The 26,479-nt window shown below is 45.0% G+C and overlaps 1 protein-coding gene across 2 annotated transcripts in view; it reads left to right on the top strand.

Annotated features, from left to right (window-relative positions):
- The window catches only part of LOC138468214 (xanthine dehydrogenase/oxidase-like), a 1,072,878-nt gene that overhangs the window by 505,485 nt on the left and 540,914 nt on the right, over positions 1–26,479 (top strand). For both annotated transcript variants that reach the window (XM_069608673.1, XM_069608674.1), the window contains exons 9-10: positions 8,157–8,298; positions 11,540–11,632. In XM_069608673.1, the coding sequence (XP_069464774.1) occupies positions 8,157–8,298; positions 11,540–11,632 (235 nt within the window). The remainder of the gene's footprint in view (positions 1–8,156; positions 8,299–11,539; positions 11,633–26,479) is intronic.

Consider the following 26,479-nt stretch of genomic DNA (forward strand, 5'->3'; position numbering starts at 1 on the left):
ATTGTCCAAAGGCCTTCTGGGGCCTGGGGCCTAAATACCTTCAACTCTCTCTTCCTAAATATTTTCCTTCCCGAGCCCTTCGCTCATCTGTCTCCAACTCCCTCAGGGTCAGCCGCTTCTCGAAGCAACGAGCTGGGGGTAGATCTCTCTCTGCGGCAGGGGCCTCCCTCTGGAACAGCCTTCCTGCCTCCCTGAAACTTGAGGAGAACCATCTTCGGTTCCGGAAGCACCTCAAAACCTTCCTCTTTGCTTCTGCTTTCGCTCTCCCTCTCCCCTCCTAAATTCTTCATTGAAACTGCACTGAACCTGCACCTGGGCCACTCTCACCGACCTCGGTCCTTGGCCCAGCCACTCTCCACTTGCACTGCCTCCCTGGCAATCCCTGCACTGCGGGACTGTCTCTGCATCCCTACAGCCCCCCGCTCCCAGCACTTGTCTGCACTTACCTTGCACTTGCCACCAGCTGGCCCTATTTATTTATTTATTTTCTATTCTACTTACCCTGTTCAGCACTTCCCCCTCTCCCCTTCCCCTTGCACTTTTTCCCTTCCCCCTACCCCTGCACTTGCGCGATCTGAATGATACCTGTCCTAGTAGGATCGTTGTCTGTCTTTCCCCTCTGTTCCCCCCTCACTGCCTCGTCGCGCCTTGAAACACTTGTGTATAGGCGCGTTACAAATGCCATATCATATCATATCAAAGAAAAGATAGCCATGATTATGGTGGTGAATGAAAGATTTGATAATTTACCAAGAACCCAATTGATGGAAATTCAAGGAAGTGCACCACAGGAAGAGCAGGAATTATGGGAACAAAGGGGGTGTTCTTTATCCCCCACTGAAGCATAGTGGCGACAGAACATTTTGCATTTTATGTAGTAAATTGCATCGTATGTCAAATGTTTACTGCTGGGCGTACACCGCAAATGATTATAGGAGTAATTCCTTGACCGAATGGTCCTTTTGAGCATTTACATATCAATTATGTTGATATGCTGAAAAAGTATGTAGTGGATACAGGTATCTGATAGTGGTTGTGTGTCCCTTTTCTAGGTGGATCGAAGCAGGTGCGTATATACACCCTGATGCCACTTGGGCAGCAACATTTTTAATACTTGAAGTCTTTCCTAGATGGGGTGTGTGTGAGGTGCTGAGATCTGATAATGCACCACATTTTGTCAATGAAGTATTTGAACAGATAAGTCTGTTGTTAAGTATTAAACATACATTTTCTTCTGCGTATCACCTGCCAGCGAACGGGATATGTGAGAGACTCATTGAACTCATTAAAGAGTGAATTGCAAAGCTTAAGTTAACATTAAAAAAGGGATGGCTATATTGCCTGCCCTTAGCATTATATGCCCGAGGAATCGGCCTGGCTCCGACCACCACCTCACACCCCACAAGCTAGTGAAAGGACGGCGAATGAGAACGCCTTTAATTCCTCCATCGAGGAGTAAAAGTGAGGCCCAGAATACTGCAGACATGTTAGGAAATGAGTTGCATGTGAGTTGTTTGTTGGTGACTCTATCTTAATTAAGAACTTCACCAGGAAGTGGCTTGAGCCACGTTTCAATGGTCCTTACACAGTGGAGAACGTCACTCCTTCAGCAGTAAAAGTCCAAGGCAGACGAGCATGGATTAATCTCAATGACATCAAGCTCTACATTAGCAAGACCGCAGTACCCCCAATGATCGATTCAGAAGCAAGACAAGAAAAATAATTTCAGCATGTGCAGACTCGATCGATGACCAAGAAGAAGGACGACAAAGTTCCTGATAAATAAATGCAGATTTGCATTTGGACTGCAACTCCCCGTGGACACTCTTATAGCAATTATAGCAGGAGTGCAGATCTTTGCCACAAGTTGCAGGAATCTTTGAAAAATAAACTTTAGACAAATGTTGACACATCATTACTATGCCTAAACAACAGCACTTAATTAAGAGCTGGAAGTGTGAGCAATACCCTGATTTGTGTTTTTTACTGAGTGTTTATTTGGCTAGCCCCATGGTCTTGACTAACGGAGATGCCCATAGACCTCTACTTGCTGTCTTCATATTTATTCTCCAAGCTTATCCTACCCTTGTTAGACGTGTTGTGTTGTGGACATTCATACTTTCTTACATCATCCTAAGAATGGCCTTGTGATTAGGAGGCTGCTTGTAGTGATAGTAGAAGAGATCCTGCAACTACCAGACCTGCCATAATTGCCTGATTCAAAAATATTTTTTCTTTCCCTTCCTTAATTGAGTACAGCAAACATGAGGAATCCTACAATTTCAGAAAATGAGCAAGCTCAAGATATTCCGCAGTGGCATAAATGGTGGGGACTCATATGTTGGTTCCTGATATACGTGTTCACAGTCATGCTTTGCGTCCTTTTGTTTCTCATGATTCACCTTTTTATTATTTTTCTGGTTCAAGTAAATCAGAAGTCCCTTTGATTCTCCCCACTCCAGTAACTGCTGTTGATCTACCCATTCATAAAGAGTCAAGACCCTTTGTGTTATCCCCCAGAGCAGAGCTGATTTAGGGTTGCTTCCATGGGCTGCTAATCAATTGAGAGGGAGATACAGGAGGACTGCAGAGGAAGATAATGATGAAATAAACACATAATTAGATAGTACGGTACACCTGAGTAATAACATGTGATATCAACACATGAAAATGTTTGGAGAAAGAACATCTAAGGAGAGTTGCTATGTCTGTGCTCTCATACCATATGCCAGGGGGACTTCTAAATTATTCATAGCTAGAGACGTACCAACGCAAAAAGCTCATTGCCTGACGCATCTTGCACTCTGTATGACAAGAGGACAGTTCCAAGCGCGAACAGCGTCTTTAGTATGGGTGACTAAAGCGACGAATCAAAGACAAGATAATTATGAACAAGATTTGAAGACAAGAGGGAAACCAGAAACAAGGAATCTAGTAATCTCTCTGCTATCTCTAATTACTCTCCTTTGTATATACACCTATTTCATTTTAAGTCAACTGGCAGCCCTCTTGCTGCTCCCACTCATTGTTACCAACAAATGCTCTGCTAAGTTGACTTGGTTATCCTTTACCTTGTCGTCTGTTGTTTAAGTATGCTTTTTCACTATGTAACCAGTAAGCAACCTGTAACCTTGTTAAAGAATGCTTCTTCACTATGTAACCAGCTAGTAACATGTAGCCTACACCATGAAACTCAGGGGTATGGGTGTATTAACACATGTAATAAATAAATAAATCATATGTGAACAACCTGGGACGAGTGGAGCTGGAATCAGGATGGAGTAAAACAAGATGTTGAATTGTCAAGGCGAGAATAAAGAAGAGATACAGAGATGTTTGGAAAGAGGCCAATTGCAAATCGGAGGAACTGTGCTGACCCCAGAGGGATGGGCTGAGGGCTTGATTGTATGCAAGGCAGCACCAATTACTGGATATTTTGAGCCAGTTATAGATACTGCAGAAATGGAATGCAAGATTTAATGGCCAAAAATCGTAAAGTTGACATGGGTCGACAACAAAGGAGGACCGTTGCAGATAATACCATTGAAAGGTGCATCCTTATGTTTCAGAAATAATGGTACAAGGAGAGTTGGACAGAACCGCCAGTGTGGCCACATTTTCGATGTACCACGCATGAAGGATGGAACAGTTGTCCAAATGGACCACTATTGTGCTTGTGGATCTAGAGTTTACATGAAGTTAACCAAGGACTGGGGAGGAATGTGCTCGATAGTGATCATTCAATGTTCCAGTGTTAGTGATTCCTAAAAGTGACCTGAACATTGGAGAGTTTCCAAAAACAGATGTTCATTTGAGGAGGAGGAGATCACTTGAAATTCTGAATCGAACAAAGGGGGAAAACTACTTCTCAGGAAAATCAATAGAGGCCTTTGATTCGATCCCTTATGAGCACAGATTCTTCACTCAGACTTCAGCGATCGTCACAACTATTTTTATGACTGGGATCCAGATGATGGCAAATGCTAAGTGGTTGCAAATCACTTGCTGGGTTCTCCTACAGACGATCAACACCACCATAAAAGGATTCAACGCTATCAAGAAAAAATTGAGGGCCATACGGTTGATGACTCTCCAACAGATATGTCCTTGGTATGATCACAGCAATGGATGGAGAAGTTTGTACTAGGAGAATCATGTTGAACATTCATACCTTTTCACAATGACGAAAATGGGACCTTGACAGAGGCCATAACATTGCTGACAAACTTACATGATCAGATGGAAGATGAGGTGGAAGACATTGCAGACGACAGTTGGTTTGCATCCAACTTCTCATGGATTGCACAATGTAGAGTGAATATCTTCAATTTTCTTGTAGCCATCTTGGTGATGATCATGTTTGGATTATGTGTAATCAGCCCACTCTTTCAAAAAACTGATGTGGGAGAACACTCCCGACACCTTCTTTGATATGCTCAGTGCCTCATGCTTATTAGTGGTAAATATTTTCACCCCTTCAGTAAAAGAAAATCACCAGCTTCCTCTGCTCCTGATAAAGCAGCAAGATGCTTTCTCCCGCTTCAAACCGTGACTCACTTCCTTCTAGCAATCTTTCACTTCTTATATCCCTCCTCTTGAGCCCTGATTGGTAGGAAGCTTCCCTCCCGTTTCATTTGACTTCTACTGGCTTGCTGAAATTTCAGTGCTTCCTCTTTTCTGATCATGCACTGCTTCTGGCCCCAATCATCACATGATAGGGGAACATCAGGTGATATAAACCAGGCCCACCATCTCAGATGTATCAGTTACTCTTTTCCCTTTATGAATATGCAGTTAAGTGCCCGGCTCCCTCTCATCCCCACTTGAATTGAAAATGCAGATGACATCCGGGTGAAGATAGTTATCCTCCGGGTGGCCGCGATTATGCAAGACAGAGCAGGAGGTGTTAAGTTACTGAAGGCAGCTATCATACCCTAGCACATCTTACTTACAACACTGAAATAGAAAAGATAGGAATGGGGAAACACTGCCCAAAGAATCAATATTGCTCAAAATATATGCTATTAACAATGATAACATCAATTCAATAACATTTAGAAAAATAGCTGATAATTGGTGGGGACAAAAGAATAGACGCCTCCTCAGACGGCTTTCTTTCCCAATACGATTTCTAAACTATGGGCCACCTATGCCCCTGCTGCTATAGGTGCCTGAACACAAATCATACTAATTTAACAGTTGGCATGCACAGAACTGTAACCATACTCTGGGTGGGAGGTAGACGAGCAGTGATTGGACATGCTTCTACAGAGTAACTTTGGAATAAGGATGATGAGAGGGGTATCACCAGTGCAACAGATAAAATTAAAAGAAGCAAAGAACATGTATGGTTATGATGCAACATGGGATGGCATTTGACAGAACATTTCAAAGCAACAGCAATGCGTCATATGCAATATAAAATGTCTGCCATACATTGGCCCACACCTTCCAGACTAGTAATTCCCGCCGATCTTCTGCTAGTAGAATCTGTCCTCTGTCAGCATACAGTTCAGTTCTTGACTTGAAATGCAAACGTAAGCAACACCAAACAACTGGATGAAGGCAGACATCACCTGCGAAATGGCTCTGAGTATGCTACCTAGTTGCCTATTTTGCACCAGGAAGTGGTCTTTAAAAAAGCAGTCTTTGAACCTGTCAAATACTTTTAGTTGAAATCTGTGACAGAGATTTTAACAGATTGGCACATTTGGAAAGAATAAAAGAAAAATAACTTTGGTTCCCTAGAGGGGGACTGCATTTTGATAGGTGGGGGGGGGGGTTATGTACAAGCACCTTCGCCAGTTACCGCAGGCTACCAAGTCCATGACTGAATCAGCACCTCAGCTTTCAAATACCTAATGGTGAACACCACCATACTTGTTAAAACAAGTAAATAACAGTTTGAGAAATAGTAGATCTTTGGTGGGATGGATTGAACAAACAGCTCCAGGGGCTGATGACTCCCAGGCTAGTGGTGTAACCTCTGGTCCACCAAAGCGCTTGTTACAAGGCATGCCCGAGTGCCTATGAACTGGGTTTAACAGAGGGACATTACCCAGCTTTTCTAAGCACACTATGCATTCTTTATTTATTTTTATCTATTGCATTTAGTTACACGCCCAAACCCTAGGGTATCATGGCGTACAGACATCTTTTAAAGGGGTATTACCTCTTGTGTTGCTATAATACGGTTACATATAATAATGCATATGCAGACATCAATCCAATGTTGATTGCCCAGAAGCATACTAGTTAAATGACTGTACCTCTTGTGACTATATCAGTCTCCTCTCTGGTGGAGTTTGGAGGCAAAATAGTGGTGCTACGATATAACTGTTTTGGGCAAAAAAGAGTGATATGTTCAAATGTCCTTCTCAAGTACAATACTCACACTTTTTGCCACCCCTCCTTTAAGTACATTTCCATTGTCCCGTTTCTCCTTCCCTTTTGCCCAAGGCACCCTGAAATGGACTTGTCGCAAAACATATTGTAAAACCCAAATAAAAGACTGATAACCCGACTTTCTAAAACATATCCATGCTGTTCCAACTTAGCCCCAAAGCATACCCTCAGAACTTTGAGAGGGGGTTATTCATAAGCAGGTGGGGTATGGTGACATCACAGTTACGAGTGCATGCACATGTATATTTCTCGTTGGTCAATTTAAAGTGTTAACTAAGCAGATGTCTTCTCTATTCTTTGGACATCACTGTAGCAAATCAATCTTTGAGTGTGATTCCAAGTAAACACCCAGCATACTGGAGTCAGGCACACACAAGAGATCTCAACAAATATTATATCATTTGCATACAACCCTATTGTGCGTTTCTAGGCACGCTCATAACAAACAAAGGTCGACTTTATAAGGCTATACTTGGAGTCTATGGTCAGTTTACAAGACAATGGGCCTCATTATGAGTATGGCGGTAAGGCAACAATGGCGCCAGTATCGCTACTAGCACCGTCCCTACCGTACCGCCATACTGCGAGTTGTGCTCGCGGGTCTCGCTCTGCCCGCCAGGTCCGACCGTTATGAATGGTGCCATTGCATCTGAGCTCCCCATTCCCATTTAGCCCTATGGGGCCGAATGGGGATGGGGAGTCCCGTATTGCTGGAACCCGAGAATGGCCAATTACCGGGTCCACCGACCTCAGCATGACCCGGTAATGGCCCATTTGTAGGTGCCTGTAAAATCACGGGTCCGGCGGCAGCCGTGCCTTTGTTACAGGCACGGCATCCACCAGACCCGTAATGAGGCCCAATGAGAGATTCTGTGAGGCGGTTAATACACAGAGGTAGGAGCAGTAGGAAGGTCTTGGGTATGAGTCACACAGGTAGAGTCGCCCACTGCAAGCTGTTCCTGTATGGGTGGTCCGCACGCTGAAATGATAGATTGCTACAGGAGCAGCAGGCACATATTATCCTATCGGATCTTTTGTGTTCAATGGGCAGATCTGTTCATGGAATGGGCATGTGTTCCATTAAGACTTGGATCCATTTAAAAACTGTTCCAATTATGGCTGTCCAACAACAATGGAATTGAAATATGACATGTTTTGTGGAGAAGCCTCTTGAAATGGATTAAAAGAATCAGGTGTATAATGATGCATGGTGATGACACTAACAGAAGATGAGCAATATCATAAAACTAGTTTTTGCTATTGACAGGCTGAACTACACCATTCAACACCATTCAACACCTTCTTAAGGGGAAGAAAATGCTCCATAATCGCCGTGTCATATATCATTCTCATCTTTTTGAAAGGGGATATCTTCAAGGCATGGTTTAATGACTTAATATCTAGTAATCAGCCCTCAGTCGTTTCTGTATCATTGCATCAGTAAATACCCACACAAGTTGTCAAAATGTTTTGGAAACCCATGGTTTTTCTTTGATTCAATCTATCAGCCTCATTATGAGTTTGGTGGTATCTCGGCAGTAATACCAAATGGTATTACCACTACCATCGCTTGGTCCGGCGATATTACCACTAGATTACAAGTAGTGGTAGGCAGGGTTAGTCCCTATTAATTAGATTCCATATGGCTGGCAGTAATATGTGACCTGTGCATTGCCACCATTTCTTTACCACACCAAATTTGTAATGAGTCTGTATATTTTGGCAAAGTGTTATCTCCCTTTTTCTTTCAGATGCAGGCGGACGTGCCTCCAAAGCAGCTGTGCTTTAGAGGGGAACGCGTCACATGGATCCAACCTGCAGATCTTAGTGAATTGCTGGCTCTGAAGGCTCTGCACCGGGAGGCGAGGCTGGTGGTAGGAAACACTGAAGTCGGTAAGAGAATTCACTAAGGCAAAGAACTTCTATTTCTTCCCTTCTGTGGTGGAGTGGGAACGTATTAACTCTTTCAGGCTTAACTATTCTTCTTTCATTCCCCTTAACCCATGTGAATGTAATCAGAGATAATGATACCTTGTGTGTTGAACTGGAGGGCACTAATTCATATTGGGAATTGAAATAACACCTGAAGAACATCCCCACTAAGCCTGGCTGAATCTTCCCAATTCTCAATGGGGTGATGGTGGGAAGGGGGTTGTGACACAAACACAGAGGTGGGGAGGAGCCTGACTGGTGGCACAGCCAGCACTGCAGGATTCAGGAGGAGAGCCAGTACTCCAGTGGTCAGGAGAAGAACCAGTACAGCAGAGGTCAGGAAGAGGAACAAAGCATAGTGAGGGTTTAAGGAGGACCAGAAGCTCCTTCAAACGTAGAAGGATGACAAAAGGATAGCTCCACACTTTCCACCATCATCTTGGGCCTGGGAATAATTTAAGGTGTCTGATGGGATTGGATCAGAGGCTTTGTTTATGAAGTGCACCTGTTGTCAAAGACTGTTAGGAGCGGGAAGATCTTTGATACCGATTAAGATTTTTGATACCGATCATCTGTGTACCACGGTCCTTCTGAACCACAGGTGGTGCTGGCACATGCATGTGTACAGCAATTTACACCCACACCAACCCCACACCAGTGATGATGATGGGACAGCAGAAGGGACCTCTCAGGAGGCCATAAGAGAATGGCAATGCCATTGTCAGAAGGACAAACGTGTCCCGGCAGTGAATGGGTCCTGCTCATGCATGTGACAGGTTGGTAAGTATCCACAAAAAGCCAGGAAAATCCCAGATGCCATTGCAGGGAATGTGGGAGACAGGGATAATGTCACAAAGGACAGTGCCACGGACAACATAGCCTGTCAAATCAGACAGGGTGCCTAGTGTACGGGCATGTATTCAGCTGGGAAGAAATTGGTGCATGATATGATATCATATGATATGGCATTTGTAACGCGCCTATAAACAAGTGTTTCAAGACGCGACGAGGCAGGGAGGGGGGACAAAGGGAAGACAGACAACGATCTTACTAGGCCAGGTGTCATTCAGATTGCGCAAGTGCATGGGCAGAGGGGAAGGGAAAGTGCAAGGGGAAAGGGAGAGGGGAAAGTGCAGTACAGTGGTAGTAGAATAACAAGATAAATAATAAAGGCCAGCTGGTGGCAAGTGCAAGGTAAGTGCAGGCAAGTGCTGTGAAAGGGGGCTGTAGGGATACAGAGACAGTCCTGCAGTGCAGGGGTTGCCAGGGAGGCAGTGCAAGGGGAGAGTGGCTGGGCCAGGGACCGAGATCAGTGAGAGTGGCCCAGTTGCAGATTCAGTGCAGTTTCAGTCAGGAATTTAGCAGGGGAGAGGGGGAGAGAAAGCATAAGCAAAGAGGAAGGTTTTGAGGTGCTTCCGGAACCGGAGATGATTCTCCTCAAGTTTCATGGAGGCAGGAAGGCTGTTCCAGAGGGAGGCCCCTGTCGCAGAGAAATATCTACCCCCAACTTGTTGCTTGGAGAAGCGGGTGACCCTGAGGGAGTTGGAGACGGATGAGCGAAGAGCTCGAGAAAGAAGATATTTAGGAAGAGAGAGTTGAAGGTATTTTGGCCCCAGGTGCCAGAAGGCCTTGTGGACAATGCAGAGGGCTTTGAACTTAATCCTCGCAGCCACTGGGAGCCAGTGCAGAGATTTCAGTCCTGGAGAGATATGGTCCCTGGGCTTGAGGCCAAGGACAAGTCTTGCAGTCCTGTTCTGGATGAGTTGTAGAGGGCAGAGAGTAGAGGCAGGCAGATTTAGATAGAGGCTGTTACAGTAGTCCAGCTTAGAGAGAACCAGGGCTCTGGAGACAGTGAGCTTCTGGGGGAAGGAGAGGAAAGGAAGAATACCTCCGAGGAGGTGCAGCTGGTAGTGTGACTTCTTAGATATGTCAGATATGTGAGGAGAGAAGGAGAGTGTAGAGTCGAAGATGACCCCGAGGTTTTTTGCCTTGCAGGTAGGAGCAGGAAGAGGGCCAAGAGAGGCTGGCCAGAGAGCTGCAGGGAAGGAGGGAGTGGGTGTGCCGATGAGTTGAGTCTCAGTCATGAGGAGGCAAAAGACAGTGCATGTCATCATTTTTAGAAGCCCCACTCCGAGAGCATTTAAAAATGCTGAGAATTATGCTTTGATCCCATGGCAAAGGGGAACTTTATAACTTGTTTTTGTTTTGTTCCTGGAGGGGGGATATTGATGTTGTTTTCATTGTCTTATTCTCTCCCTCAAAGTAAATGATTAAGCTTAAGTTTAATCCTAATAAAACTGAGGTGATCGAGTTCGGCCCAAAGAATCTTCGCAAGGACTATCATGCCAAGTATTCCTGTCCAGCCATCTTCAATGCAGATACTACCTTTTCCAGTAAAGTAAAAACTCTTGGTTGCCTCTGGCAAGCATCATTGGACTATAATGCTCAAGTCTCAGAGACAGTTAAAGATGTTTTTTACAAAACGTAGGTTACTGAAGCCTATTTTACCATTTATCTCAGAACTGGATCGACGGGTGGTCGCGGGAACAATGGTAAATTCCAGGCTAGATTACTGTGGGACTCTTCTTCTGGGTGCCCCAGAAAGTCAACTATATCGCCTGCCGGTAGCACAGAACACTGCTGTCAGATTGATTTATAATCTTCCGAAAAGAGCTTCCATCTCCACATATCATGGGGATTGCTCTTTGCTTGATCTATAAATGTATTCAGGGAATGGCACCTAAATATTTGATAGCCAAGATTCAGCTCTATTTGCCCTTTCGAGCATTGTGTTCATCCAGAATCTGTAGCTGTCCCCCTTTCTCATTACGCCACCCGGGGATCATTGTTTTTCAATCAAAGGTCCTCGCCTCTGGAACTCACTCCCAGATTAGTTACGGAATATTCCTTCCATTGCAGTCTTCCGTTCTAAGATGAAAACGTTCCTGTTGATATGAATTGGGAATCCAGTGAATAAACCTTAAAATTGATCAAGCATGATGACATGTGCGCCTAGATGCAGGATCTCTGCTTGTTTCCAGAAGGATTTGCGTGTTACAAATGTTGAATCAAATCAAATACAACTCCTATGTACTAATAAGAACTTTTATATAGAGGACACGTTCTATATCAACTGAGCTATGGCAGAATGATGATGGCAGGACTGGGTTCCACTCCTCACCTTGCGTTTTTTTCTTTGAAGGTATTGAGATGAAGTTTAAGAACATGCTTTATCCAGTGATAATTGCCCCAGGATTAATCCCGGAACTCACTAGCATTCAGCATACAACAGAGGGTAAGTAGCGTGTGCACAGTCCAGAACAGTCCAGAACCTGTGTATTCAACCTTCTATGTTTCCATTGCTCCCTATAACAGTCACACAGATTGACTAACTGTCATACACATGTAGCAGCCAGCTGTTGCAGGGGCCCGATATGGCTCTCTGTTAAGATTATGGCCTGGATCCTCTGTCGGTTATGTGTGATTTTACCAATGGAAAATTCAGAGTGGTAAATTTAATCGCGACTAAAATACTGATTATTTGGGGGGCCAGCCTATATCCTTATAATGCCACCCCAAACCCATCCTTACCAATTTTAACCCCTTATCCCACTACCCTATATATATTTAATATTTTCTGTATTTTTAGGTATTATGGTTTTCGGTGAAATGTACTAATCTGATTTTTTTTCGGTAAATTGACTGGGTACACTTCTATCCACCTATAAAGTATAATGTGACTGTCAAAGATTGCCCATTTAATGAAAAAGGTAATACACTATTATGAGGTAGTGAAGAAAGGTATAATTCTAAGTGGGAAATTATTATTAAATGGTAACGTTTGAAATAAAAAAAATAGTTCATTTAAATATATGCGGAAGCCCCTCTACTGAGAAAGTACATGGCTCAAATAACCTGCTATATGGGATGTTTCCCACACAGGAGTGTCTACAGCCAAGTTTCGGTGCTAGACTGCACTTTAGGGTGGGACCAGACAGATATGCAAATAGATATTTCTCCTTGAGAAAGGTACAGCAAGCTAAAAAGTGCTTGTAGTTTCTCCTGGGTATGCAGCATCCCATAGAACTTGGCATTTGACCCATGTATGTTCTCAATAGTGTGGCCACATTTTGTAAAAATATTTAATTGGCCACATGTCAACTTGAGAGGAAGATATAGGGCCTCATTAAAAGCATGCCAGTCCGGAAACAACGGTGCCGGTAAGCTTACTGGCACTGTTTCCGGACCAGCATACTACAGGTCTGCTTGCCGGAGCTGCCATGCCCAGTAGGTGGGACCCTGCCGGACACAGCGGCCACGGTAAGCAGACCATCAAGATAAAGCGTGTTCCCCATTCCCATAGAGTCCTATGTGACTCTATAGGAATGGGAAATTAATATTTACCGGCGCCTCACTTTCCAAAACACCCAGGTTTGTAATACCCCAGTGTTACCGGCAAGTCAGGTGCAGGTAAATCATTACGGTTCTGGCAACAACCTGCCGGTAATACTGGCACGGTTACCGCCGGACTCGTAATGAGGCCCATAGTAGTTGGTGAGTATCTCCTGAAACCATGCACTGTTGCTGAATGTGGCAGTAAAACTCCATTAGGCCAGAGCAAACTAAGTGTTCCTAGCATTAAAGGATATCATCTTGGCATCACACACTATACTGTGGTTCCTGGACAAGACCCAGGATTGTACGGGTGTTTAGTTTAGTTTAGTTTCTTTATTTGTACCGCGCACCGAACCCTCAGGTAACTGGGTGCCCAAGGCTTATGCACGAGTTACTGACAGTATAGACAACTGCAACAGAAATAACAGTAGCAGAAATAAGTGCAGATCGACCATGGTTACATATGGGTCGATAAATGGAAGAATCAGTTACAATACCAGGCTGCTAGTGTTACAAAAGACAAAAAGAGAATAAGCAGGCAAGGTGATTGCAAGGGGAGCTAGCTGATCACTTCTGTTTCTTACCGAAGAGCTAGCCCTTTACTTTGGCTCTAAAAGTCCAAAATGCGGGTTCCATTCTAAGGCTGAGGGGTAGGGCATTCCACTGCTGTTTGGCGGCTAACACAGGGAAGCTCGCTCCCCCCGCTCTTTTTAGGGATGAATCTAGGAACAGCAAACAGTGTGAGTATACAGCTCTAGTTGGTCTAGTTGGTTGGCGTTTGATGACTCTGTCTGCCAGGTATTTGGGGGCAGTATTTGAAAGGCACTTGTGGGTGATGACGAGCGTGCAAAGGGCAATTCTATCTCGTACTGGTAGCCAGTGAGCGTCCTGTCTGGAGCTAGTGATGTGTGTCGATCTCAAAATACTTAGTGCTGATCTTAAGGCATTATTTTGAAGGACCTGGAGTTTGTTGAGGTTCCTTTCTGAGGTGCCTAGGTATAGGGTGTCACAGTAGTCAATCTTGGACAACACTAGCGCCCTGGCTAAGGTAATGCAGCTACTAGGCGATAGGAGTGACTTGCAGGCATTAATTAGCTTGTTAGTGTAGGCCTTGGAGGAGTCATTGGCATTCACTTACTTCTTGAGAGAGAGGGTAGAGTCTAGGTATACCCCCAGTTTTTATTTCTTTGGCCACTTTGATCAGGTTTCCATCAATGTTGAAGGATGCATAGAGGGCGTATCATTTGTTAAGGCGTGTTTGGGAACCGACGATCAAGAGATTGATGTTTTTGTTGTTGGATTACCAAGTATATCTCGTTAATCCGCTTAGAATCATCTTCATAGCACCCTGAGAGCTTGATGAGAACCTGGGTGTCATCGGCGTAGTTTGTGTATATGATACCCAGATTATAAAGATGGTCAAAAAAGAGCTTAGTAAAGATGTTGTAGAGCTTTGGCAAGATGCACAAGCCTTGTGGTATGCTGCAGCGGATGGGAATTGGGCCCGCTGAGGCAGATGGTGCGAAGACCCTAGTGGTGAGATTAGGCAGGAATGATTGTATCCAGGTTGAGGCATTGCTAGAGAAGGCAGCTGCTGTGGACAGGTGATCAGTGAGGATCTGATGATAGACAAGATCAAATGCTGCCGATAAGTCTAACAGCAGGAGCATGGCAAGCTTACCATTGTCCTTAGCCTCATACATTTGGATTTTAAGGTCAAGGAGGGCTGTTTCCGTTCCATGTCATTGGCCTAAAGCCCGATTGTCTATGGCCCTGTAAATTGTAATCCTCCAGGTGTTTCTGCATTTGAAGGTAGGCCACTCTGTCTAGAATCTTTAGGATGTAGGGAACGGTAGTGATGGGCCTATAGCTAGTGGGAGTATTGGGGTCTAGGTTAGGTTTTTTCAAGAGGGGCATGTCCCATGCCTCCTTAAGGTTGTTAGGTACTGTACTGATCTCAAAGGAAGAGTTGATTAGTGCTGAGATGAAAGGGGCCAAGTCCTTGGTGCCTTCCTGAAAGATTGCCGCTGGGCAAAGATCTCCTTGGCATCTGGAGGGTTTGAGGCTTTTTATGATCTTTTCCACTTTTTTGACCGAGACCGGTGAGAAGGAGAAGGGTGGGCAGTCGGGGGTGCTGAGAGGCAGTGGGGGTGTAGGTTTAGCATTCTTGGTCAAGCTGTTCTTTTTTTTGCTCAATTTTAGATTGGAGCATAGCAATGTTGTCTGCAAGTGCTTTCTGTATATTAGCGCACCAATCTGGATCTTTCACACAGGTATCCGATGGTGGTGCTGGGGACTCAAGTTCCCTGAGAATACTGAAGAGCTCTTTAGATCTGGATTTGGCATTGAAAATTTGGTTGTCACAAGTTTCCTTTTTTGCATTGAGTATAGCAGATTTGTAAGAAGAGGCAGCTGAAGTGAATAGTGCCTTGTTAGTGGGGTTAGGCGCCTATCTCCACATGGATTCTGCCACTCTTTTGGGGTTCCGGAGGATTTTTAGTTTGGGGGTAAACCATTTGTTAAGGTGGGCTATTGGTTTGGCTTTGGATAGTTTAATGGGGGCGATGCTGTTCACAGCAGCCTCAATTGTGTTGTTGTAGAGATCAACTAGCTTGTTTGAGTCCAAGTCCTTTTAGTTAGTTGGGTCTAGGATGTTCTGAATCAGAGGACCTACATTTTGGAGCGTTACGTTTTGATTGTTTCTGGTGAGGATTTGCGGGGCAATGAGGGGAGTAGGTGTGTTAGGTGCATTCTCCTGGATGGTAAAGGAAATGAGATGATGGTCAGACCAAGCAGTGGGTTCATTTGGAAGGATGCTGGTAGAGAAGTTGAGGTCTGCCAGCCAATCTAATGTTCTTCCTTTGTTATGAGCTGGCGTGTGACACAATGGTTAAAGCTGAGCTGGGAAAAAGAATTTTCCAGGGATGAGGCATTGAGGTCATTAGGATCAAGGAGGCCTAAGTTAAAGTCACCAGGAAGGATTATTTGGGATCCTGTTTTGGTGTTATTAGTCAGTAGGTCAGAGATAACTTCCTCAAAAGAAGAGATATGACCCCGGGCGGGTAGATGAGGTGCATGAGGATAGTTTGGGAAGCTGATAGGGGGATCTTGACTGACAGTAGTTCCGTTGAGGGGGGCTGGCAGCAGGGGTGGCTCTGAGGCCTAAGGACATTTTAGCAATGAATGCTAATCCGCCTCTTTTGCTGTCCTCTATATCTTTCCTTATTATTGAGTAACCATCTGGGATGGGTAGTGATAATGCTCGGCCTGCTGCCTGATGCAGCCAGTTCTCGGTGATAGCCAGGAAGTGGAAGTCATTACTAATGATTAAGTCTGCAATGTCTAGCGCATGAGGGCCAAGAGATCAGGCATTAATGAGTGCACCTCTAATGATAGGTTGTTTAGGTTGTTTGGGTAGACTGGGTATTTCAGGTGCATTGGGCAAAGTGGGTGGTTGGGGAGTGGAGCTGGTGAGTGTGGACGTAGGTGGACGGTATTGGTGGTCTCTCCTGTGAGGTGTCCTACGTTGGGGGATCCGAGAACATAGTCTTAGTTTCCTTGCCTCCACTGAACAGGGGGGTCCAAGGTGTGGGGGGAGATGCAAAGAGCTGGATCCATTCAGCAGGGCTGAGAACGGAGTTGGGTGGGGGATTGTTCTGCTGTCGTAGCGATCTGTGAACTCTCCATAGGTATGTGGTAATTGCAGCAAAGAATGTGGTTGCAATGCACCGTCAGGTGGGAAGAACTTGTTAGGGAGCAGGAGAAGGGTGCCATAGTTAGGGTGACACTGCAAGGTAGGCCATATAGGAGGGGCATCTCAGTGTGCAATTTCAACAATGGAGCTGAGGCAAGCTCAGTTTTACGTATGGAGTAATAAAGGCACTACGGAATACAGTAGGCTAGTTCACTTAGAATACAGTAGGCTAATTCACTTTGGGAGCGGTAGGCTCGCTCACTTGGAGTACAGTAGGCTAGTTAACTTAGAATACAGTAGGCTAGTTCAGTTGGGAATGGTAGGATAGTTCACTTAGAATACAGTAGACTAGTTCACTTTGGGAGTGGTAGGATAGTTCTCCCCTTTACAGTTCTCTCTGGGCAGATGGTATGGTCCCACTTGGTTGGTTTTCCAAAGCTAAATCTTGGGTTATGCATAATCCAACTTTGAGCTTTGGGGCAGGGTGACAGAAACTCCTACACAGCCTAGGAGTGTATCTCATAAAATATGAAAAGAGGGCACTGGGCCTCACTATAATCCTGCAGGTATAATCTGCCCTGTGACATCCCTGTGTGCTGGTGGCACCAGAATCAGCAAAATTGCCACAAAAGCCCTATGCACGCCAAACCTATGAAAATTGCACTTTGAAACCGAAAAAGATGGCTGTCAGATCTACTTTGCCTGTTGTCAGTGGTGGAAGGAGATCTCACTGTTGAAACATGCCACTGGGCTGCCTACCAAGGGAAAATGGAAACTGCAGGAAAGGCAGTGCTTTATTTGCAAGAAATCCAGAAATTGCTCTTAAATCCCTTTTTTTTGGTTGCTGAAAATACAGAATATCACATCAAAACACCACAAAACATCCAATATCTTTGCTGGGTATTACTATTTAATCTCCATGGTTTAGAGACTGGAATCAGAATTCGAGTGGCTTGATTAAAAAACCTTCCTTGGCTGAAAGAATATGCAGATTGTAAGTGTCAACAGTGGCCTCTGCCAGAGGAAGAAGGCAGGGATTGCTCTTGAGCTACGAGAAACCTTTGGAGGCGGGGATAGACATTTTTGTTGATTCTCAATGGACAGAAAGCATATATTTGGAAAAGACTGACAAAGGGCTGTGTGAATTTGTAAAAATTGTAAAACTAACAGCATTGTGAATGTGATTTTTGTGCACATTTTAAAAGGACCCAGAACTCTGTGCGATGTTCTTAGAAGGCGTAGTGAAAATTCTTGTTTTGTAGCAATTGTATTCATAACAGAAGCACGATACTTCATATGGTTATGCCGAGATATCATGCGCACATATGTACAAAATTGTGGACAAATCAGATTTTGTGTTCTGGATAAAAAGTGCGGAAAATTGTCAAATCCAGACCCAAGACCTCACAGCTAAGGGGCTTGGAAGAATATTTGCTCCACAAAATATGTGATCTATGTATGTTATTGGTATAAAGATTGTACACATGTAAAGATGTATTATATCAAAAATAGATGTTATGTGCAAAAGGAAAAGGGGAGGTTTTCCCTGCCTCATAAACTGCATCATCATGATGACACTCTGTTTTCCCCTCCAATCAAGGGAGAGAGCAGACTTTAGACAATGGACCCTAGGGGGTGTGCGTAGGATAATTCAGCATTCCCAACCCTTTATGAAACACATAAATAGAGACAGCTTAGGACCTAGAAAAAAACACTGATCCACCCACCATCTCGAGATTGGCAAAGTACTTTGAAGGAGATATATTCATACTCCTTGTTCCAGACTCCAAAAACTTTGCAAGCAGAAAGGCTCAGAGCATAGCTGAACCACTTTCAGCTGGGCCTAATTTCCAGAACCCATCCCTAAACTTAAAGGGGAAACCAAGAAGCAGCCAGGCTATGCTGTAACTGCTTGCCTGCCAACAAATCATTTTCATAACTAGAAGGGCAGATTAAACCCTGTCTCGTGCCGTGCTGTGCAGACCAGAGAGCCATTGCAAATCCAGCCCAGTCCTGCTGTGCGGTGTCCAGAGGCCCTTGCTGATCGCTGACCTGTCCAGTCCGGTGTGCCCAGCAGTCTGTCCCAGAAATCCTTGACCAGAATCCCTGATGGTTCCATTAAAAAAATTGGTAGTGAGTATCCACAGCACAGTATTGTCACTAGCCTATGTGCTGTGCATAGTCATCCCTATCCCAATCAAATCTATCTCATATCCAGAACTGTATTTCTAGAAATCCTTTTTGTCTTGCCTAAACTCTCTCTCTTATCCTATAGTCCTTCTGTAATAATATTGTTATAACCATCTTTGCGCTGATATATTGCATCTGAAGAAAGGCAAGCGTCTCGGCGGGCAAAAACCTGATCAGTGACGTCCTGGTCTGGTGGCTGTGCTGTCGTGTAGTTTGCATCTTCATAGTCCATTCCTAGTGTAAAGAAACCTTGTTTGTATTTTAAAAAGCACATTCTTGTTTTACAATTTTTCCTCTATCTGAAAAAAACGACCTCCACGAAAACATTCATAACTTCTTCATACTTTATGCTTGAAATGAAATGTAAGTGTCTTCTAGAAGCTAATATCCTAAGCTTTCCAAGAACCCAAAACCGCATCCTAACTCCTTATAGTTTTAATGCAATCGCGCTTACGTGCGTGGAAAGGTTTGCTGCAAATTTTTGTTTGGCTCAAATCTATAACGTGTGACATAGCTTTTCATTGCACCCGACCTCAAAATTAAGTTCAACTTGCTCATTACTTTCAAATCATTGCTAGTGTGTGTCTGAAACCATACAAAGTGGCTCCCATTAGTATTTAAATAATTTCAGTGAATTAAACCATTTTCTGTGTTTTACCCATTCCATTCAAGCCAATTTAAAAAAAAACATTTTTAACAAGTTTGCAATCAGTCCCGTTTCTCTCTGTGTTGGCTGGGGGAATTTGGGATTGATATATTTGCTTACGTTCTGCATTCCTGAAACCTGTTCTCTCTCCTTCTATCTCTTCATGTTGCATATTGGGGGGATTGAGCGGTGTGCAGGGGAAATAGTAATCACATTGCTTTGATTTGAACCCACAAAAGTATTATTTCTGTGCTGCATTATTTTTTCCCATCATTGCTCCTTGTGATTAAAGAGATTGTTAGTGTGATCACCCCATTTGTAATTATTGTATAACCATTAAAAATAGTGTGATATATATTGTGCAATACATAATAAATATGTTAACTTTGCAAACCGGCCTGCTTCCTGTTTCAGTGTGACCGGGGGGGATTCAAAGAGAGGGGCGTGATATAAGTGGTACATCGTTCAGAAATAAAAGAACTTATAGACACAAATAATGAATTAAGGGTTTCAGCTGTGCATCACACGCTAGGCATTGGCTTAGGTGAAGTGCCGGGTTGAAATCACTTACAAGATTGGGGGCACTTGTGACAGCTTAATACAGCGTGCTAACTAACAGGGTACATAAACCCTGTTGGGCTACCGCACTGTGTTACACTGTGAAAAGCACCCTTCAATAGGAACGCTCTAAGGAATTGGTCTGTTTTGCAAAAATAAACTCCTGTAAGTCAGAAAGGAAATTAATATTTCCGGAATGGCGACCTTGGTAGAAATCAATATGGCAAAAGAACACCCACTGTACAAATTATTTGTCAGGGGTGAATGGACAGAGCAGGATCAGAATGTGTGGTTCCAGGTAATTAAGGAACAGGCCACTGCAACAGGATTAAATATATGGCAATATCAGGGTCCATTGCATATGGCACTGAGTGAACTGTATATGGCACCTAAGGTAAAAGAAGAGCAAAGTAAGATTGCCAAAATAGCGGCATATCTGTACCTCCACCTTGGAGTAATACAGGATAAATATGCAGAAAACCTAGATCTGGCAAACAAGCAACTACCATCATTAGAAAAAGCCCAAACCAATCTGGACTCTGCAGAGCAAAGGCTAAAAAAGAGCCATGAATTGTAAAATGAAACCAGGCAGTACCTGATAAAAATAAAAGAAGATATGGATATCCTGCAGCAGGAGAAGGTAGAGCAGGATAACAAAGTACTGGCGCTGCAGAAGGAGTGCCAAGAAAGTTTGCACTCTCTACGGCAGAGCCAGAAAAAGCTGGAACAGCAAATACATTTTAATAGAGCATGCGCAGAGCAGGTAATCATCCTGCAAAACCGCCTAGACCAAGACAAAGAAGAAAACAATACATTAATTCTCAAAGACCTGGACACCCAGGCAGAATTTGATGAGGAGTGCCAGAAAGCTGGTGTACTCCAAAAACAAAGTGACAACCTGGCTGCACAGAGGGATACTCTTATTCAGGAAAGGGGCTGAGAGAGATGAGGTCCACTGGGAAAGGGAAACACCTGAGCATAACCTCAGGAACTCTAGTACCAGAGGCCTTCATCTCTTCCACTCCATGGACTCTGCCACCCCCATGTCCACTGGCGCCCATGAGCCAAGGCCCACAGGGATGGCAGACTTCAATCCAATGAGGAATATGGGGCTCATAGATCAGCACCTCCCAGGAATGGATGGGCGGGCATCTGGGTATGGGTTCCCAAGTCATAGGGGCATCTTCTCTGATCAGGGAGACTCCAATGAGAGGAGGGTCAGAGAAATGGATCCTCAAAAGTATAATTTACCTAGAGACCAGATGGTAAAATTTAGTGGGGAACTCCATGAGAGTAGGCCCACTAAGGGCATCCTGAAAACCTCTGCCCAGCTAGGTCAGTGGGGAGGGGTACTCAGCAAATCCTGGGAGCAAGGAGGAATCATAAGGCTCCTCTGACGCCCCAGGACTCAAGAAACTACGCCCCCACATTCTTCCAGCCATTCCCAAGCTCGCAGAATACGAGAGAGCCTAGAAGTCCAGACAGGCACCTCTGGTAGCAGTGCCTCTGAGTCAGAGGGTGAGTGGACCAGGCTCACCCGAACCAAAAAAGCCAACAAAGTCAAAAGGGTATTGCGAAGGATCCCCTAAAACAAATAAAGGCCATTAGGAGCGTCATCACGCCCTATCCCGAGTACTCCAGCTTCTTTGCGGGGCTGGAGGATCAGAATCATTCCAGATGGTCCACCTACAGGGCGGCCATCTTGAAACATTTTTCTGTGTAGAAGAATCCTCATGAGGCTTGCAAGGCAGCCTATAACTTGCAATGTGGGGAAGATCATGCCCCACAAGAATTTGTTCAAGAATGAAAGCGTGTCTTTGCGCAGACCACTAGAAGGGTACGCACTGACAGCAAAGAGTTTGTAAATACTTTCTTCCACGCTCTCCCTAAGTACATCATGACCCAACTAGTGAGGGACTTGAATGAGGAAAGATCACTAGACTGGGTCATTGAACAAGCCACACACATTTATGAGGTGCAAAAGCCAGTGGAAAACAAAAATAATCCCAAAAGCCCCAAAACAACCAACACCCCTGCTGGTGCTAAGGTGGCAGAGGTGAAGGTTGCCCCCATTTTAGATTTATAGATGAGGGGCCTGAAAACCTGCCTGCACAGAATCAGAACAACCCCAAAGCCAGACGGCCCTTGGGCCAATCACAAACAGGGAGCCAGGGAGGCAACCCCACAAATGGGAACCCTAACTCCCCTGGCTACATCAGCCCACACTACAAGGGCAATCAACCCATCCTGGGTTATGTGTGAACTCCTCCAGCCCAAGGGGGGGGATCCAACCAAACAGCAGCTAACCCAGGGCCCTAACCTCTGCGCTTTCCCAGGAGGGCATTAATTCCCCAAATACCGGACAGAATTTCTTCCCAAGGTACCCGCAAAACTTTAGCCCCAAAACAATCCATCCTTCTTTCCCTACTTCCCTGAGCCCAGACAACCCAATCTGGGAGAGGGGAGGCCAAGGGTGGAGGGGTACCCAAACTTTCCTAACCCGGGGTATTGTGGGAGAAGGGATAGCAATCCTTCCCGGGATCAACCCAGGGGAGACATGAGGACCCCATATCAGCCAGAGCGGCTGTTCCAACTAGAGCGCCAGGTCCAGAACATGGCACAGGATCTGGGCCACATGCTGAGGGCTCAACAGAACCCCCAGATGAGCATGGTGGTGCAGAATGCCTCAAATCCAGGACCTGGTGCTCCAGAGGAATGATGGGGGAAGAACCCCGACAACCCACCAGTTCCCAGGGAGGAGGCACAAGGGGAAGGGGGGTGTAAAGCCTTGGAGGAAGCTTCCTTCCCCACTTGTAGAAAGCCCCTGCAAACCCAGGAACTGGAACCAAAATCTCCTGCCCTGAACGTCTGCAACCCAAGGAGCAGATGAGGGTGGGGGGTAGGAGAAATAAAGAGCCTAAAGAGACCCATTTTGAGGAGGAGGTACAAATCTTCCAGCTTGAAGGAGAGGGGTCCTCAGAGGATCCTGGGAAAAGGATCTTCTCCTTCAGAGATGGGGGACCTCCTCCCAAAGAAAAATGGGTCCCAAAGGATTCAAATCCAGACTGGGTAGATGTGGGGACTGAGTTAACACCGCCCATCATCCAACCCCAGAATCATCAGCATGAAAATTCCCTGGTTCAAACCCATCCTGGTGACTGCCTCCAAAAGGGGGGGCAGCCCAGAACCAGAACCAGGGGAACCCAAAGCTTCCCCCATCTCTAGCTGTCACCTTTTTCTTTCAGATTCCCAAGACTCCAAACAGAATCCTGCCCAAATCACCTTGTCCAAAACCAAGAAACTAACCCACCAGTTGTCCAAAAATGTACATTATCTTTGCCCCCTTGAGGAAAGGGAGGGAAGATGTTATGTCCCAGTCCAGATACAGGGGCAATGTACAATTTTGGCACTGGTGGACACTGGATCCCAAGCTACCCTTCTGCCAAAAAGGGCCTTTGATCAACTGAATTCGGGAAGGGGGGAGAAATACCAAATTCCTCTCACCCCTCTTCCTGGACAACTTCAGAACTTCGACGGGAAGGAAATTCCTGTCGAGGGGACTGCGGATTTGGACATTAAAATTGGGCGACACAAGGTGAAGCACCCGGTCATAGTTGTGACTCCAGAAAGCACCCCTTGTTTACTGGGGAATGACATCTTGTGTAGATTGTCACCCCTCATAGATTGCGTAAACAAGGTCCTCTGGACCCAGACTAGCCAACCAATAAAATTGAAACAGTGTGTCAACCATGTTAGTTTAAATGGCACATGCCACATGGTTGAACAAAAACCTTACCAAATAGAATTTCACTTCCAGAACAACCAAATCCCAGACATGACAGTAATTACAGTAGGACAACAAACTGGTGATGGGGGTCCTCTCTATTTCTGAAAATCAACCTTCCTCCCAGTCTAAGGTAGCATTCCACACTGAAAGGAAACACCCTGAAATTCTTTACAAATTCACAATCAGAAAATCCCACTCCTATAGTCCAGAAAGATGAGAAATCAGCTAAAAGCCTGGCTGATATTCAGCAAATTGGAGAGCAGTTGTTCATCCCTATTCAGTTAAATGAAGGGAAGGACTCTGTTCTCGCCTGAGTGTTTGTGAACAACGGTAAGAGATTGATCAGCAAGGCCATGTTCCGCAAAGTTCCAAAAGATCCAGCCATTCCCACATTTAAACTGATAGTAAATGGGAAATGGACCTGGAAACACCCAATTCCAAACATCTTCTGCCAAGCAGGTGTATGCTCAAAATGTCCATAGGCAACAAGAGCATAGTCCATAATTGTTGGGTCGTGCGAGATGTCCCTGCTGCATTTTACTTAGGCAGTGACATTCTCAATCACTTTGCCATTAGTTTGGGCCTTATAAACTTCAAAGCTTGGTCCCGATTAGCGGGTAATCCCATGGGCTTTGACGACCCAGAGAAAGCATTTAGGTCAGCTCAACTGCTGCCTTATGCAGTTGAAATTCAGATTGGAGAGGAAGTCACCACCCCAGAAAGGACCTGACAATTCTCCCTGGAAGTGAATGTTAAAAGAGGACAGAAACTGAAAAATCGTGATGCCTATATTCATCTTAATGCCCACTTGCAACAGCAAGGGTTGGGGGTAAACCCGATACCACTAGTCAACATAGAACATGACACCATTCCAATAGAGGTGGATAACAGTGACTTAAAGAGTATCACTCTAGCCGCAGGCACCATTATTGGAATGGCGGTTGATGACCGACATTTTTCCATAGATTTAGGTAATTAACTGTTCGGACCAATCCCCAAGGACTGTTTTGACAGTAATAGTGACAATGACACAACGCCAGACAGGATCTTCGCCCGGCATGGGGGGAATTTCCTGGTGTACACTTCCTGCCCTTATTGTAAGGAAGATGTGACTTGTGACTTCAGGTGGGATGAGGTGATATTCCGGGTCCGCGAGGACTGCCTTCCCTTCCTGAAGTCACCAGTCCAGATCAACACTTTGACCAGGGACTTCTCCACCCAGCTGGAGAAGGCAGCTGAGATAGCAAAACCGGAAGTCTTTCCAGGCTTCAGGCAGATGGTTGAAGAGAGAGTCAACCTAGCTGATGCCTGTGAGACTCTGGAGCAAAAGCAACAATTGAAACAAGTTTTCTTAGATTTTCAAGATCTCTTTGCGGTGGACTCATATGACTGTGGTCGCACCGAAATTCACACCACAACAATTTCCACGGACCCTGGAATGACTCCAGTGTGTGTGAAGCAATATCGCTTGCCACTCGCATCAATGGAGTCCCTTACTGAATTAATTAAGAACCTTGAGTCCCGGGGGATATTCCGTACAGTCCACAGCACCTTCAATAATCCGGTGCTGGGAATATTGAAGCCAAACGGCCAGTGGAGACTCTTCACCGACCTAAGGGAGCTCAAAAAACGGGTCCATTCTTCCCGATGGCCTCTTCCCTACATTGACCAAGGGCTGGCCCAGATCCAGGGGTCACAGCTATTCACTGCAATAGACCTGACCAATGGGTACTGGACTGTACCTGTCAGTAGGGAGGACCAATACAAGCTGGCCTTTACCTTCGGGGGACAGCAGTACACATGGACCCGTACTCCCTTCGAATACATCAACTCCGGCAATGAATTTAACATTTTTCTACACAAGACCATGCCCGACCTGGGTGAGAGGGGTAACTTGGCCTATGTAGATGATGTTTTATTCAAAAGCTCAACTGTGGAGGAATACATAGTGGAGATCTGTTATGTTCTGACACAGTTGAGGGCTGCCGGAGCAAAACTCTCCTTTCAAAAGGCACAGTGGTGCAGAACCCATGTCAATTTCTTGGGGCATGAGATTACTCCTCAGGGTCTCTGTCCCCAGGAAAAGAAAGTGGAAACACTCCAGAAATTAAAAGACCCCACAACTCTGCGGGAACTAAGGAGCCTCCTTGGACTAACTAATTACAGCAGACAGTAAGACAACCCAAAAGAAGCCTCTCACAAGCGCCTTGCCTAGCTTACCCTGTCAAAAACAAGGAGTTCTTCTTGGAGACAGGGTTTTCAAATACATGCTTGACGGCAGTATTATATAAAAAGCATGAAAAGGTCAATAAAGTAATCTCCTATGCGAGTAAAACTTTATCCTCTGTGGAGGAAAAATTCAACGATTGTGAGAAGGAATTCCTGGCAACGGTGTGTGCATTGAAGAATTACCGCCCGTTTATCCAGGGGGAACACATCATAGTGAAGACTCCACACCAGCCTCTGCAATATCTCCAAAGTGACAAAATCCGGGCCGGAAATGTGAATAATTCACGAATTACTTCCTGGATTCTGTCAATGCAAGGCTTTCCTGTAGCGGTCAGATATGGCCAAAACAAGAAGAGTCCCCTCGCGCAAGGTCTGGCTGACTTGCATGATTGTAACAGAGAAAACTGTCTCGAGGACGAAAGTCTTAAAATCAAGGACAACATGGAGGCATACCTTACTTCCCCATATAAAGTCTTTGAAGAAGATAAGTGTGAGGGAATGCCCACTGTCTATGTGGATGGATGCTCCTACCATGTTGACAACAGGGAAAAAGAACTAGTGGCCGGTGTAGGGAATGCATGGGTGAATGATGCCCCAGAACCCTCCGCTGGGTACAAAATCGGTCCCCGACGTAGTCAAGTGG

Source organism: Ambystoma mexicanum, chromosome 4q, assembly GCF_040938575.1.
Source record: "Ambystoma mexicanum isolate Mex_15411 chromosome 4q, UKY_AmexF1_1, whole genome shotgun sequence".
Taxonomy (NCBI): Eukaryota; Metazoa; Chordata; class Amphibia; order Caudata; family Ambystomatidae; genus Ambystoma; species Ambystoma mexicanum.